Below are 15,927 nucleotides of genomic sequence, written 5' to 3'. Positions count from 1 at the left end.
GACACCTTTCTATCAGAACCAGCATTAACTTCTTCAGCAGTTTGAGCTACTGTAGCTCGTCTGTTGGATCAGATCACACGGCCCAGCCTTCGCTCCCCATGTGCATCAATGAGCCTTGGCCGCCCATTACCACTGTTCCTTCCTTGGATCACTTTTGATAAGTACTGACCACTACAGACCAAGAACACCTCACAGGAGCTGCAGTTCAGTTCAGAGATGCTCTGACGCAGTCGTCTAGCCATCACGATTTGGCCCTCAAATTCTCACGCTTGTATATTTTTTCCTGCTTCTAACATCAACTTTAATAGTAAAATGTTACTTGCTGCCTAATATATCCCCCCCACTAACAGGTGCCGTGCTGAAGAGATAATCAGTGTTATTCACTTCACCTGTCAGTGCTCATAATGTTATGCCTGATCGGTGTATATACGTACAGTAAAGCTTACTAGCAGTTGTTTTGGAAGATTGACAAATAGTATAAACAATTACATCCACTAGAAGACAATTTTTATTTGAATGTGTTGAGTAAGTTCCGATAAAACCTAACAAACCAAACAGTCCAAAAAAAGGCTGGTTATTTTTTTATATGACCAGTTAAATCAGACTGGTAAAAACAGGTAGAATGCTATGCAGAATGTACTGGGGCAGTATGCAGTACATACTAACACAGGTAGCAGTCAATGCTGTCAGCTTGCATTGTAAACTAGGATAGAATGCAGTCTATACTAGTGCAGTGTGTTGTATAATCTGGGGTAGTATGCAGGATGTACTGGGGTAGTGTGAGGTATTGAACTTTAAACACGCCATGGAGATCCATAGAGCGTGTATTATAGAAGTGAACCACAAGAGGGAGACAAAACTAAATATTGTAAACGTGAAGAACACACTTCTGCAAAAGTAGTGGTTATTATAATGCTTTAATTCATGTATTATACAAGCTATAAAAAAATCAAAATATAATAATGGTTTAAAACATAAGAGCAAATTCTACACTGAAAGACACTATGATTAACAGTCATGGTGATTAGCTACTGTCTGTAAATGCTGTAAAGAGGCTGAAAAGCAGCATATATTTTTTTAATATCTGGTTTATGCTCAGGGTGCCGAACAAGACCTCAGAAACGCCACAAGATCAAGAAGTTCGATGTTCACAGCTGAACAGGTGAGTCTATAAGATTAATATCCTGTTTATATCATGAATCAACTATACAAAACAAAAGTAATACTTTAAACCTCTCCAGTTATGTCATATTTCTTTAAAATTGTTCCTGGCTGGTCGAGGCATGTGCACAAGTGGTGGATGATTCATAGAGAGCATAGCATGTCTCTGCATACACAATACAGCTCTCTGTTTAATTTCACCACTGGTAAGTGAAAAGGAAAAAAAAAGAAGCAGATCCTGACTGTATTTGTTGGACAGGAACACATTTTCTAATGTTTACCTAATGTTCACCAGGTATGGTGAGGAAGCCATGGTGCTACAAGCAGCATTTTGTGAAAAGCACAAGGTCTAGTGATTGCTTTGTGTTTTTGCATAACAGCCATCAAATATAATGAGGTTCAAAAACATCCTTTATCCCCAATGATGTTTCCATAAATCAGCATGATAATGTCTTACTCATACTTCAGGGTGGGTTTCAGAACTCATCATAGTTATCAAATATAAAACACAAAAAACACAATTATATACTGTATTATTCTTGCATGTGCAATGATCATACTTTGCAAAACCCACAATAATTCATCCTCAACATGCCCATTATCAGCACATGATGTTAAACTTTTTAGGCGAATTAGTCTAATTTATTTGGGATCAACAGAACAAAATAAACAATAATAAATTAAGCAGCAGCATACTAGTGTCTGCTTTGCTGTTGTTTTCTATTATAAAAACGTGGTTTTCTGCTACATGTTTAATAGTATAATATGATATAGGGTGGCATGGTGGCACAGTGGGTAGCGCCTCACAACAAGAAGGGCCTGGGTTTAGTTGTGTGAAGTTTCTATGTTCTCCCTTCATCTGCTCAAGTTTGTGTGTGTGTGTGTGTGTGTGTATGCCCTGAGATGGAGTGGCGACCTGTCCTGGGTGTTTCCTACCTTTTGCCCAATGAATCAGACCCACCGCGACCCTGACCAGAACAAGGCAGTTGTAAAAATGGCACCGAATAAATGAAAGAATGAATAATAATATATAATATTACAACACAGTAGAACTACTGTACATTTGACAGGAACTTCATGTATGACAGGTGTAAAGGTAGGTGCTGCTCAGGCTCCAGTTCGGAGGAAAGTCCTGACTCGGGTGACCCTTCAGGTGCTTCTGCATGGTAGCCAGGCTGCTACAGAACTCTAAACACAAAGTGCACTGATACGGCGTGGCACCACTGTGGGTGCGTAGGTGCTTGATCATGGCCGAGTAGTCACGTGACCGCTGACCACACAGCCGACACTCGAATGGCTTCTCACCTGGATAAAGAGAATCATAGAGAGAAATTAAGGTTTTGTGGTAGCATTTAATATATAGCTTTAATAGCTTCTATTTTGACAAGATTTTTTATATTTGGTTTTTGTCAATTGTGGTAAGATAGATAATTAAAAAAACAAGATAATAAATCTAGGCTACTTGTAAAATGTTTAAATGTTCTGTTCAATTCCAATTAAATGAAAAAGTTTGCAAAAGCTTGTAAGAGAAATAAACTGTATGTCAGTGTTAGGAAGTTTGAGTCTAGATTATTAATTTGATGAAGAAAAAAAAAAACTTTGTGGTAAAGGCTTCTAATTGTCATGGGTTTAAAAGACGTTCCAGCAGCTTCTGCATCAAGGTACATCTGTTTTTGGTGGTTCTTGGATTATATCGGGGTGGGCAAACTTTTCGGCTCAAGGGCCACACTGGATTTTAAAAATTGACAGACGGGCCAGACAAACGCCAGACTCATCCCATTATGTGCACGTTTACACATGCGTGAATGTGATTTTTTTATGTATTTTTTATTATTTTTATCTTTGTTTCTACTTGGTGTATCACTGTCTAAACAAAACCAATTCAGCGTTTAAAGCAGCACCTTCGACATAAGTTAATAGTTTATGTGTGATGGTTTAAACCAGCCAAGTGGCTAAATCATGCTGGTTTAATAGGCGACTCCAGAGGGTCAGTAGGGCTCAGTGCGATGGCAAATGTGACAACTGAATATCTGTGTGTGGACCAGACAGTCTCGGCTTTAGCAAAGGTCGGTAGTGTTTGGAATGTGCCATCTAGTGGAATCTACTGAAATGCAGCGTATAGCAGGAAAAAGGTGAAATTAATGCGGTTTTAGGACAATTTCGTAAATACTCTGGATTAAACAGTCTAACAGGCCGTATGGTGCCCTCGGGCCGTAGTTTGCCCACCACTGAATTATATTGTTTGCACCTGAGGTGTTTGTACCTGTGTGCACTCTGAGGTGTGTATCTAGTTGGTGTTTTAGACTGAATCTTTTGTTGCAGTGTTTGCACTGGTAAGGTTTCTCTCCTTTGAGACCCCGTTGCAGTGAGCGCAGCGATCGCTTTTCCCTTGAACTTTTCTGACAGAATTTACACAGCATCAACTCTGAACCTGGAGGAGAAAACGAGAGAGAATTATTAACTGCAGGCCAACATGATTCTATAGCAAGTAGTTAGATTAGTTTTAACCTCTATTTCTCTATTTCAAGTTATCATTTGGACATGCTGTTAATTATGCTTATATTTTGTGGTGCTCAAACTGTGTCAGTTGCAGCCACAAACACTAAGGGAAAAAAGTTGCTTTGACCACTTCTTTTGACCTGCCAGAGACAGGGTCTCACCGAAAGCATTAACACATATTGTATGAAGTGTCACGTATCTGTGAATCATTTATCTGTAAAACAACCATCTCTCATCCAAGTAAGGCTGCAGCAATGAGGATCATGATCCACTTTTCCATAGGGAATCATGTCTGTGTAGCTCGGCCGGCCAGTAGCACTGCTGAGATTCGAACACGGTTCTCAAAAGTGGTGGGCTGACATAATAGACTGGTGCATCACTCGAGCACTGAAAATTTGTTTAAATTTACTAAATAACTTAAGAATTAGGAAGAGAGTCCACATGCTTATTAAATACACAAGTGAATGTCAGCTTTGTATTGCAAATCTTTTCATTCATCTTCTCAATGAGTCAAATAACATTTTAATCTATTCAGCCACTTTAAATATCAAAATGATAATACACCGATAAGGCATAACATAATAATATTGTGTTGGCCCCCCTGTGATCCACTGTGTATTCTGACACCTTTCTATCAGAACCAGCATTAACTTCTTCAGCAGTTTGAGCTGCAGTAGTTCGTCTGTTGGATTGGACCACCTGGGCCAGCCTTCGCTCCCCACGTGCATCAATGAGCCTTGGCCACCCATGACCCTGTCGCCGGTTTACCACTGTTCCTTCCTTGGACCACTTTTGATAGATACTGACCACTGCAGACCGGAAACACCCCACAAGAGCTGCAGTTTTGGAGATGCTCTGACCCAGTGATCTAGCCATCACAATTTGGCCCTCAAATCATTACGCTTGTTCATTTTTCCTGCTTCTAACATCAACTTTGAAGATAAAATGTTCACTTGCTGCCTAATATATCCCCCCCACTAACAGGTGCCGTGATGAAGAAATAATCAGTGTTATTCACTTCACCTGTCAGTGGTCATAATGTTATGCTTTGTCGGTGTATCATATCAGGTTAATTTCAACTGACCTTAGCAACATTAGGCATGAATACAGGTCTTGATGAGCACACAACTTGCCTGCCATTCCATTCAACACATGCATGTTGATGTTTTGATGTAGAGACTAAAATGTGAGCTCTCTGTATATGTGGTGCATTTGTGATACTAGTGAGTGTGTGTCATGTCAGAATTGTAACTATTGTAATACTGAAGAATGTTTAAATAGAATTAGACATTAAATAGCTGGACAGCTCATATAGTATAAGGCCTTTATACTAAGCCCTGCAAAAAATTGCACTGCAGTACAAATTCTTACTTTGTCGTACGAATTCTAAATAAAAAACATCTAAATATATTTGCTCTGATTACTTAAGCATGTGCAAGTGGAAAACCATAAGCAGGTCATTGCGGTCAGCTCACTTACAAATACAAATGACAAGTTTTGGTGTAAACTAACCTATTTCTCTACACACGTGACCCAGTTGCCCAGTTTTTTTTGGTTATGTACCATAAAAGACTACTGTTTACTGACTGATCTCATTTGTTATTTAATTTTGAGAGACAAAAAGAATGTATTAAAATGAACTGCAGCAATACCAAAATTCCAACATTGTGATTCCAACACTGAATGTAATTCTTGACATACACTGATCAGCCATAACATTAAAACCACCTCCTTGTTTCTACACTCACTGTCCATTTTATCAGCTCCACTTACCATACAGAAGCACTTTGTAGTTCTACAATTACTGACTGTAGTCCATTTATTTCTCTACATACTGTTTTAGCCTGCTTTCACCCTGTTTTTCAAATGGTCAGCACCCCCACAGGACCACCACAGAGCAGGTATTATTTAGGTGGTGGATCATTCTCAGCACTGCAGTGACACTGACATGGTGGTGGTGTGTTGGTGTGTGTTGTGCTGGTATGAGCGGATCAGACACAGCAGCACTGCTGGAGTTTTTAAATACCGTGTCCACTCACTGTCCACTCTATTAGACACTCCTACCTAGTTGGTTCACCTTGTAGATGTAAAGTCAGAGATGATCGCTCATCTATTCCTGCTGTTTGAGTTGGTCATCTTCTAGACCTTCATCAGTGGTCACAGGATGCTGCACACGGGGCTCTGTTGGCTGGATATTTTTGGTTGGTGGACTATTCTCAGTCCAGCAGTGACAGTGAGGTGTTTAAAGACTCCACTCATACCAGCACAACACACACTAACACACCACTACCATGTCAGTGTCACTGCAGTGCTAAGAATGATCCACCACCTAAATAATACCTGCTCTGTGGTGGTCCTGTGGGGGTCCTGACCATTGAAGAACAGCATGAAAGGGGGCTAACAAAGCATGCAGAGAAACAGTTGGACTACAGTCAGTAATTGTAGAACTACAAAGTGCTTCTTTATGGTAAGTGGAGCTGATAAAATGGAAAGTGAGTGTAGAAACAAGGAGGTGGTTTTAATGTTATGGCTGATCGGTGTAAGTCCACTGTTTATTGACCGATCTAATTTGTTATTTATTTAAGGGGAAGGAAGGGACAAAAAGTAAATATTCAAATCAATTGCAGAAATACTAAAATTCAAACACTGAATGTGAGTCTTGACATCCATGTACTGACTTTAACAGTACCTATTTTGTGTGTGTTTTGGACAGGCTTGTATTTAAATAGCAGATAGCACTTGACTAGTTAAGAGTTAAAGATGATCAAAAAGATGAGGTGACATCCCAAAGTTGCCATATTTGCTAAGAGGCCCATTTTTAGATAAGCACATCCTGTGGCAACTTTCAGTATGCAACCTGCTGTACTGCTCCTTGTGTCCACACACACACACACACACACACACACACACACACACACACCACATCCTCTTTCATACAAGTCAAACGAGCAAGGTTAACACTTTTGTCTTTGTTTAGGTAGCGAGACAGTTTCTGAGAAGAAAGAACGCATGGAAGCTGGTGTGAATGTGTAGTAGAGTGACAATGACATAAAGCTTTTCGTGGCTTAGCACCTATTTTAAAACTCTTCTTCTCTAGCACAGGATGCTGTAAAGGACAGAAAAAGAAATGAATAAAACAATGAAAAATGTTTGGTATGTAAAGGGATGAACTTAATGTGGATCTGTTTACTCTGTATTTACATGTGAAATGTCTTTAGATTTTATGTATTTCTAAAGCATCTTCTCATCATCATCATTATCATCTTCTCCTGATTGCTACTTGTAAAATTGTCCCAAATAATAATTACTTCAATTATAATAAAACCAGATGCAGTTTCCACCAATACATTTGTTATTGACTATAATTTTCAGTGGCATTAATATCTAGAACTTGCTTTGTGTTATGCAGTCATTATATACTGTATATTTAATGTAGTGAATACATAATAAATCTTTCTTTTTAAGCTGCTGTACACTTAAAATACATGATTTTTGTTTATATTTATAAGTACAATGTCTAAAAATTTAACTGTGTTTAAATTAAATGTATGAAATGATGGTGAAATAGTATACACCGATGAGGCATAACATTGTGCTGGTCCCCCTTTTGCTTCCCCTTATGCAACAGGTGTATTCTGACACCTTTATATCAGAACCAGCATTAACTTCTTCAGCAATTTGAGCTACAGTAGCTCGTCTGCTGGATCGGACCACACGGGCATCAGTGAGCCTTGGCCGCCCATGACCCTGTTGCCGGTTTACCACTGTTCCCTCCTTGGACCACTTTTGATAGATACTGTCCACTGCAGCCCGGGAACACCCCACAAGAGCTGCAGTTTTGGAGATGCTCTGACCCAGTCATTCAGCCATCACAATTTGGCCCTTGTCAACCTCACGCTTGCCCATTTTCCCTGCTTTTAACATCAACTTTAAGGATAAAATGTTCACCTGCTGCCTAATATATCCCCCCCACTAACCGTGGGTGCCGTGATGAAGAGATAATCAGTGTTATACAATATACAATAACAAAAACAGTTTGAATAACTGACTATCCTTAGTGTAGATGAAATATTAGTTATATTTAGTTATTATATTTTGTGTAAAAAGAACATTTCGCAACACAGAATTTTTCCATCTACTATATATAATATCGTGGAAAGATTTAAGAAACCTCAGTCTGTTGAAGCTTAAAACCATTGTTGAATGTACCTGGCCGACAGGCCTTTAAACAGCATTGCATGAGCAACGGTCATACTGAGCATGAGCTCAGGAGTACTTCTGAAAACCGTAGTCATCTAACACAGTCCGCAGCTGCATCAGAAAATACCAACTGAAACTCTACTATGCAAAGTAAATCAGTTCTATGCAGTAATGTGTGAACTTGTCTCAGATGGACCAAAAGTCAGTGAAAATGTGTGCTGTGGTCAGATGGGTTCATGTTTGAGCTGTCATGTTAGGAGGTGCGTTAGTGCCCATAGTATGGGTGACTGGCATATGCAGGAATGTACCATTAATGCCAAGAAGTATATAGGGACTTTTTAAATGCTTATGCTGACATCAGGACAATGCCAGTCTTCACTCTGTATGAACGTTATAGCATAGACTTCATAGACACAAAGTGCATGTGCTTGACTCGCCTGCCTGCAGTTCAGATCTTGCTCCCATTAAAAAACTGGACTTTCAGAAGATCGTTGGTTCAATCCCCTGAGCAAAGCCCTTAACCATAATTTTATGAAGGGCCGTACACTCCTAAGCAGATTAATTTCTGTTCCAAGTTTATTCTGTGTAAAAGTTTTTTAAGTGTAGAAAAAATCCTGCAGAGTAAATAAGCGAAACTAGGGTGAAAGGTAATGTTCGCATCACTTTCCATGCTGTGTGTACTGTACAGCCAATCAGTTCACAGTACATTATGCTTTAGTATAGTTAAGCAACCGCAGCAGTGCACCAACCACTACCACAAAAGAGAGCCACAATGTACTCTCTCTTTTTCACTCCTTCTCAATGCACATCAATTCAATTCAGTTTCATCTACACCACTCAAGAATAAAAAAAGTGATAAATCATTATAGTATAGCAGCAAACTTCAGTGATTACATTTGTCCAATTAAGAATCATAATTATGTGAATCATTTTCCCCTGCTTCAATTATTTTCGTGTACAATAAAGAGGCAACTGCAAGACAACCACCAAAAAGGGATTGTTTTTTAGATGGTGGCCACAGACAGTTTACTCTCTTCTTATCATTTCTGAGTGATTCTATTCTAGTTTTACGCTTTGCTAGTGTCCTTGTAACTACTGGTAGCGTGGGGTGGTACCTACAGCCTATTCAGGTTGCACAGGTAGTCTGGCTTATTCAGGATGGCACATACGTGCGTGCCATCACAAGAAAGCTTGCTCTGTCACGGCTTACACTAGGAGAACTGGACATGGCATAACACAATAACTACAATGTAAAGGTCCATAGGGGCTGCATGTGTGTGCGTCTGTGTGTGTGTGCACATTGTTGATGATGTTGAAATCACACATGGGTGACCACTGCATTGTGTTTATCCAATCAGATGAGAACATCGTAAAATAACTTTTTTTTTCCATTCATTAAATGTAATTGTTAAGGAGCAAGTATTTTCTTTTTAGCCAATCAGGTGAGAGGGTCATAAAAGAAAAAAACTATTTATAAAGTGAGAATAGAAAAAGTAAGAAGAAACACACTGTTGTATTAGGGTAAAAAAATTGAAAGGAGTTTAATTATTATTTTTAAAAATCCATAAGTGTGTGTAATTTATTTTTAAACTCTTGATTCCAATTATTAATTAACCCGTTCATGCATGAATTATAACAACATGAATCAAGATTTTTTTTCCAAAATGGTTTAGTTTTCCTTTTAGGATAATAAAACTATTGAAATGCTTTTTAAAATTATAAATGTAATCAATTAAGTGTAATTTATATGTCCATTCAGTTGGTCAGCATGCATTTGAGTTTTACTGAGAGCTATATTTCATTAACAGCCCAATGAATAGAACAATCATTTTTAGAAATAAATAAAGTTAAATACAAACTTTTAATGATGTACAACAAATGTTATCATGTTTTAACAGTTACTGGACCGACTGTAAAAAAAAAGAAACATGAACAGTCCAATGCTATGTGAAAACATAGAAAAAAGATGACTTGGTTTGTATGTAAAATCTATTTACGATACGTTAGCAAAACAGCCGGGGCACAAAGGCACAAGATATTTTAAGCCGATTTACTTGTTTTTTTTTTGTTTTTTTTTGTGTGCATAGAGCATCTTGGCATCTGTGTGCATTTTTTGCTTTTTTGCTTCCTTAAACTGAGGCCAGTAGTTTCCAGTCCCAGATCTGATCTCTGTACATCTCACCTTGGTATAAACACCTTTTGATTGTGTATATAATCACAGAGATGCAAAATTAAAAATACTGGGTTGTTTGGTATAGCAGTAAAACCTACGCACATAAAAAAATAATGACTTTTAAATAGGTGTCCACTGTAGTGACCACCATGCATGAAAGGGTTAAAATTGGTGTGTAAATTTCGGTGTGTAGCAGTTTTCAGGTCCATGGAGATATAAAGCCTGCTTGACTGTGACATTCTTCTTTTAGAAATGGATGCAAGGCTGTAAGTTCACTTGTATTCACTTGTATTCTGACATTTTATTTATTTAATGAATAAAATGTGTACTACATGTACCTGACAATCATTTACTCATTTACATTTACCTGAGAATCCTGACCTGACCGACGGTCTCCAAGAGATATCAACAATCGGCTTTCTGCAGTTTCTGCAACTTGTCTCCCTCTCTGACTGCACCTTTTGCTTCCTGTAGAATAAATAAATAAATAAAAATAAAACAACGACAGTGTTTAAGGCTGCAAGACCTTTTCAACAGTACAAAGCAGTTCGCAGCAGCTAACAGCCAGACTCTTATGAGAATGTAAAATCTTATCAGCATGATTACAATGTGTTTTAAAGAATTTAAAGGACCTAACATACATAATTTTAATTTAATAAAGATGTAATTTGATGAGTCTGGTGTTAGGGAATTCTTACAGCCTACACAGAGCCCTGACCTTAACACTAATTAACAACTTTGAGATGAATTAGAATGTGAAGTGTGACCCAGGCCTTTTTATTTAACATCATTTATTTAAATGCTCTTTAACTTAGTGGGTACGTAATATCTACAGACACTCTAAAAGCTCATTTATAGCAGCTATAATAAAATGTAGTAATAGTAATATTTGAAATAGAGCACAGTATATCATATAGTAGCATTTAAACTATAGTGCACCTGCATTTCATTATAGCACTTAATGAAAAGTATGCCCCAAAAAGGTCAAATGTGAAACATATTATTTACATAATGAACCTTCACAGACCCACAGGGGGTCTGTGGTCCATTAATAATACTATTCATGTTCAGTAACAGCACGTATGGAGAAACGATATGCTGCACAGACATCTGAAGTACTCAGGTTATTTATTTAAATTATTTTGTATTGTAGACAGTATAACATATTTTATATAAAATGTTATTAAACTATGTTTTTTAAACTCTTTTCTTTTAAATGTAACTTCTTTTATGTGACACTAACTGCAATGAAAATAAACAGCAATTCAGTTAGTAAATTGATTTCATATTTTCATGTACCTGCTTTGTCTCTAGTAAATTTAAAGTCTTATTTGTATTTATGCTTTATTGCATTTATGTTTTATATAATTAGCAACAGGATAAAAGTAAAGTCTTTAACTAAAAGCACACTGGGACACACTTTTCAGGTTTTAGTCTAAAATAACTGCAAGGTGGGGAAAAAAAACCCCCAAGCATTTAGGTTTCTGAAGCAGGAAGTGGAGCATGAAGGTTACGGTTTCCTCTGCCAAGATAAAGGTGGACACAGATTAAAATCTACAGTATGAGTGAGACGAGTTCTGTGTGGTCGATTCCTTCCTTCTTTTCCTTTCAGTATAAATCTTTTACCTGATTATAGGCTCATTTGGTTAGTTGGTTAGAGCTCCGTGGGCAGCGAAAAACACAAAGTGCATCGGAAAATGAAGAAGCATTGGAACTTATTAGTTTCAGTCTAAGGATTATATTAGATGAGATCAGACAGTGGAAATGTGTAAGTTTTGTACATTATAGCTGTTCATCGGTTAATGAAGCGCCGCTAGAAAATCACAGTATGAATGAAATGTGTGTTTATACACAGGATTCAGACAGTGGCTAAGAATGAGACTAAAACAGAGCTTTCATATTTGCCGTTTAGGTAACTGGGGGGAATTAAGGGATCTCCCCTCTGTTTCTCCATCCTAATTGTAATAGTGCTTTTGCTCCATAACAGTTCACACACAGGAACTGAGTGGGAAGTACAGTGCGAAGGCTCACGAGCTGACGTACAGTGCTCATGAGTCGGTGTGAGGTTTCAGCACGAAGACTGCAGGAAAAACTGTTGCCTCTGTTTTGCATTAATCCTGCAGATGATATTGTGAGCGGAAACGTACTGAATTACTTTTTTGTTATTCAGTCTAACTTTTTATATGTTATATTTAAATATTTTTAATAAAAAAGAAAAGAAATACATCTAGTTCTCCTGACAAAAGTCCACGTGCACTATTGTTTAACCCCCAGTCTTATAATTGGTTCAACCTCTAGTTTCATATATGGTTTTAACCATCAGCCTTATATAAGGTTCAACCCCCAGTCTTGTATAAGGTTCAAACCCCGGTCTTATATATGGTTCAACCCTCTGTCTTATATATGGTTTAACCCCCAGTCTTAAATAAGGTTTATCCCTCTGTCTTGTATAAGGTTCGACTCTCGGTCTTTTTTTTTTGTTCAACCCCCAGTCTTACATATGGTTCAACCCCCAGTCTTACATATGGTTCAACCCCCAGTCTTACATATGGTTTAACCCCCAGTCTTATATATGGTTCAACTCCCGGTTTTATATATGGTTCAACCCACAGTTTTATATATGGTTCAACCCACAGTTTTATATATGGTTCAACCCCCAGTTTTATATATGGTTTAACCACCAGTCTTATAGTTGGTTCAACCCCCAATCTTATATATGGTTCAACCCCCAGTCTTGTATAAGGTTTAAACCCCGGTCTTATATATGGTTCAACCCCCAGTCTTGTATAAGGTTCAAACCCCGGTCTTATATATGGTTTAACCTCCAGTCTTAAATAAGGTTTATCCCTCTGTCTTGTATAAGGTTTGACTCTCGGTCTTTTTTTTTGTTCAACCCCCAGTCTTACATATGGTTCAACCCCCAGTCTTACATATGGTTCAACCCCCAGTCTTATATATGGTTCAACTCCTGGTTTTATATATGGTTCAACCCACAGTTTTATATATGACTCAACCCCCAGTCTTACATATGGTTCAACCCCCAGTCTTACATATGGTTCAACCCCCAGTCTTATATATGGTTCAGCCCCCAGTCTTATATATGGTTCAACTCCCGGTTTTATATATGGTTCAACCCACAGTCTTATATATGGTTTAACCACCAGTCTTATAGTTGGTTCAACCCCCAATCTTATATATGGTTTAATCCCCAGTCTTATATATGGTTCAACCACTAATTTTATATATGGTTCAACCCTCAATTTTATATGTTGTTTAACCCCAAGTTTTATATTAGGTTCAACCCCCAGTTTAACATATGGCTCAACGCCCAGTCTTATATATGGTTCAACCCCCAGTCTTACATATGGTTTAACCCTCAATTGTATATGTTGTTTAACCCCCAGTCTTATATATGGTTCAACCCCCAGTCTTATATAAGGTTTAACCCCCAGTCTTAAATATAAGCCAGTGATAGCTCAGTGGTTAAGGTACTGGACTAGTAAACAGAAGATTGCCGGTTCAAGCCCCGCCACCACCAAGTTGCCACTGTTGGGTCCTTGAGCAAGGCCCTTAACCCTCAATTGCTCATCGTGTTCCGCTTATTGTGTAAGTCGCTTTGGATAAAAGCGTCTGCTAAATGCTGAAAATGTAAATATGGCTCAACCCCCAGTCTTATATATGGTTCAACCCTCTGTCTTATATATGGTTCAACCCTCTATCTTATATATGGTTTAACTTTCAGTCTTATATAAGGTTCAACCCCTGATTTTATATATGGTTCAACCCCCAGTCTTATTTACAGAATGATGCTATATAAAGAATGTTCTATCGAAATGGGAATGGGATTAACCAAGTGATCTTTAGTGCATGTTTTTAGAATGATGCAGTTCAGGCTGGGTTTTTTTTCCATTTCAAAATTATTAAGTCAAAATTTACAACACAGTAATGCTTTCTGAATCAACTGTATATATTTATTATTGTTGTGCTTGTAAATGTGTTCTATCTACAAAGTAACCACATAATCTTTACAAAGCCAACCACTATATGCACTAGAGGAGGAGCCAGGAAATATGTCAAATGACATCAACCTCATTGGATCTATATATACAGTGAGTATATAAATATAGTTGGTGGGTAGGTTGAAAGTGGCTGGAGAAAATGTGTTTGTTAGAAAAAAACAGAGAGACGTCTCTCAGTTAATGCATATAAATGTTTGCATACTGATAATTGTATAATTTCATATAACTAGACATTTTATATTAAATATTTAGATTTTTTGCTGTATATACTGTATTGTCTTTTTGCATAGCAGATCTGTTCTGCATTCCAGACATGGTACAGTTTTTACGCTGGATGAACTTTATGATGCAACCATCCTATTTCTATCCGTGCTGGAACTGAGAGCGCATCGGCAAGTTCACCTCCTAGTGGGTAGTCTGTTTCTGCCACCCGTTCCCTTCAGACATTAGCCAATCATGTCCATGCAGACGCCAGACCGGCCGTTAGCACCACTGAGATTTGAAACCTGGATTCCCAGATCTCACCAGTAGTGAACTAGCGTACTTTGCACTGGGGTCCCTGAGTGGTGTTTACCAAATCCATGACTGACATGAATTTGAAGAGACCAGAGAAAAGAAGTGTACCCAGAAGTAAACCCACACAGACAGTAGAAAATGTGCAAAAACCTCTCACAGGCCTTTATCTTACCTTTCTCTGTCTTGAGTCACTACGCCTGGCAGAACGTCACTGATGGAGTCGTTTTTGTCTTTGAGGTCTGGGATGAGAGGGCTATCAAGTGTCAGAGGCCGAGGACGAAGAGGGTGCTGGTGAGGATGAAGCAAACCTGAGTAGCCCACTATAGAAGAGGGCATGTGCAACTGGACAGAGTGCTGAAAGAATGGGTACAGGGGTGCAGGGTAGGAACATGCCATCATGTGCTGAATTGCTATAAGGTCGCTATAGCTGAGGAGCATTCGGCGTGAGGGGTTAAGTGGAGGCCAGCGAATCGAGGACAGCTGGGGCAGCGAAGGGGTCAAGCATGAGTCGGTGGTGGAAACAGATTCCCTGGAAGAGGTGGGAGATGCTACAGCAACGGACAAAGGGGGTTTCTGTGGTGAAGGTGGCTGGCTAGTGACATGCTTTAACCTTTCATAAACGAAATGTGTCACTGGAGGAGATTCTGAAGAAGAACTGAGAGATGCTTCATCAGAGGAGGGGATTTTTTTACTTGAATCACGATGTCCTGTGTCGATTTCGGGGGAGAACCTCTTGTTTGCATGTTTGAGCTCTTCTTGTATCTTCAGTTGCACCAGACACTGCTCTATCAGCGAATGTACCTCCAGATGCTGCGCCCCTCTAAGAAGATCTGGCAGGTCCCCTTTCGGAACCTCCACCCACGCGCTGTAGACATAATCAAGGATTTGCCTAACCGTGTGGGGTGGGACACCGTCCACGATGCAGCAATAGCTCTTGCTTGAACTTTGGTTGGTCAGCTGGCGCTCAAGGCTCTTGCTGGCCCAGGACAGTACCAGTGCATGAACTTTAAAAATGTGATCCTCAACTTTGAGGATGGTGTCACAGAGGGTGCCTTCACGCAGAAATGTTTCAGTCTGGTGTAGAAAGGGTAAAGGATGGGGGTTTTGGATTCTGATCATCTCGCACACATAAAAGAGGAAGGGCTCCAAAAGAGGATGCTGGAGGAAGTGATCGTGATTGTTGCTGTAAGGTTGGTGAATTTCGATCAACCTGGCGAAACAAAATAAGAGGGGAGGGAGATCAGATGATGGCATGCTGTAACTTTTTTATTATTATTATTATTATTAAAAATTAATTATATAAAGGAAATTAAATGCTTCCAACTGTGCAGCAACAGTTTAAGGAAGGCCTGGAAGCTC

General features: G+C 38.8%; 1 protein-coding gene across 1 annotated transcript; it reads right to left on the bottom strand.

Moving 5' to 3' along the window:
- Window positions 1–2,236: 2,236 nt before the first annotated feature.
- Window positions 2,237–15,687, bottom strand: zbtb32 (zinc finger and BTB domain containing 32). The gene is made up of 4 exons (XM_063017296.1): window positions 14,741–15,687; window positions 10,401–10,501; window positions 3,425–3,592; window positions 2,237–2,466 (listed from the first exon to the last, which is right to left on the bottom strand). The coding sequence occupies exons 1-4, from the start codon at window positions 15,685–15,687 to the stop codon at window positions 2,237–2,239; spliced, it is 1,446 nt and encodes a 481-aa protein (XP_062873366.1).
- Window positions 15,688–15,927: the final 240 nt, after the last annotated feature.

The sequence above is a fragment of the Trichomycterus rosablanca genome, chromosome 20 (genome assembly GCF_030014385.1).
Source record: "Trichomycterus rosablanca isolate fTriRos1 chromosome 20, fTriRos1.hap1, whole genome shotgun sequence".
Classification (NCBI taxonomy): domain Eukaryota; kingdom Metazoa; phylum Chordata; class Actinopteri; order Siluriformes; family Trichomycteridae; genus Trichomycterus; species Trichomycterus rosablanca.
Note: the sequence above shows the minus strand (reverse complement) of the source record. Positions and strands in the feature narration are given on the sequence as shown.

Excerpts from the sequence above, each read along its gene's own strand:
- zbtb32 (XM_063017296.1), bottom strand. The coding sequence starts at position 15,687 with ATGATCAGAATCCAAAACCCCCATCCTTTACCCTTTCTACACCAGACT. Across the intron at positions 10,502-14,740 it reads GTGACTCAAGACAGAGAAAG|GAAGCAAAAGGTGCAGTCAG; the intron begins GTAAGATAAAGG and ends TTTATTCTACAG. Across the intron at positions 3,593-10,400 it reads GGTCAGGTCAGGATTCTCAG|GTTCAGAGTTGATGCTGTGT; the intron begins GTAAATGTAAAT and ends TTTCTCCTCCAG.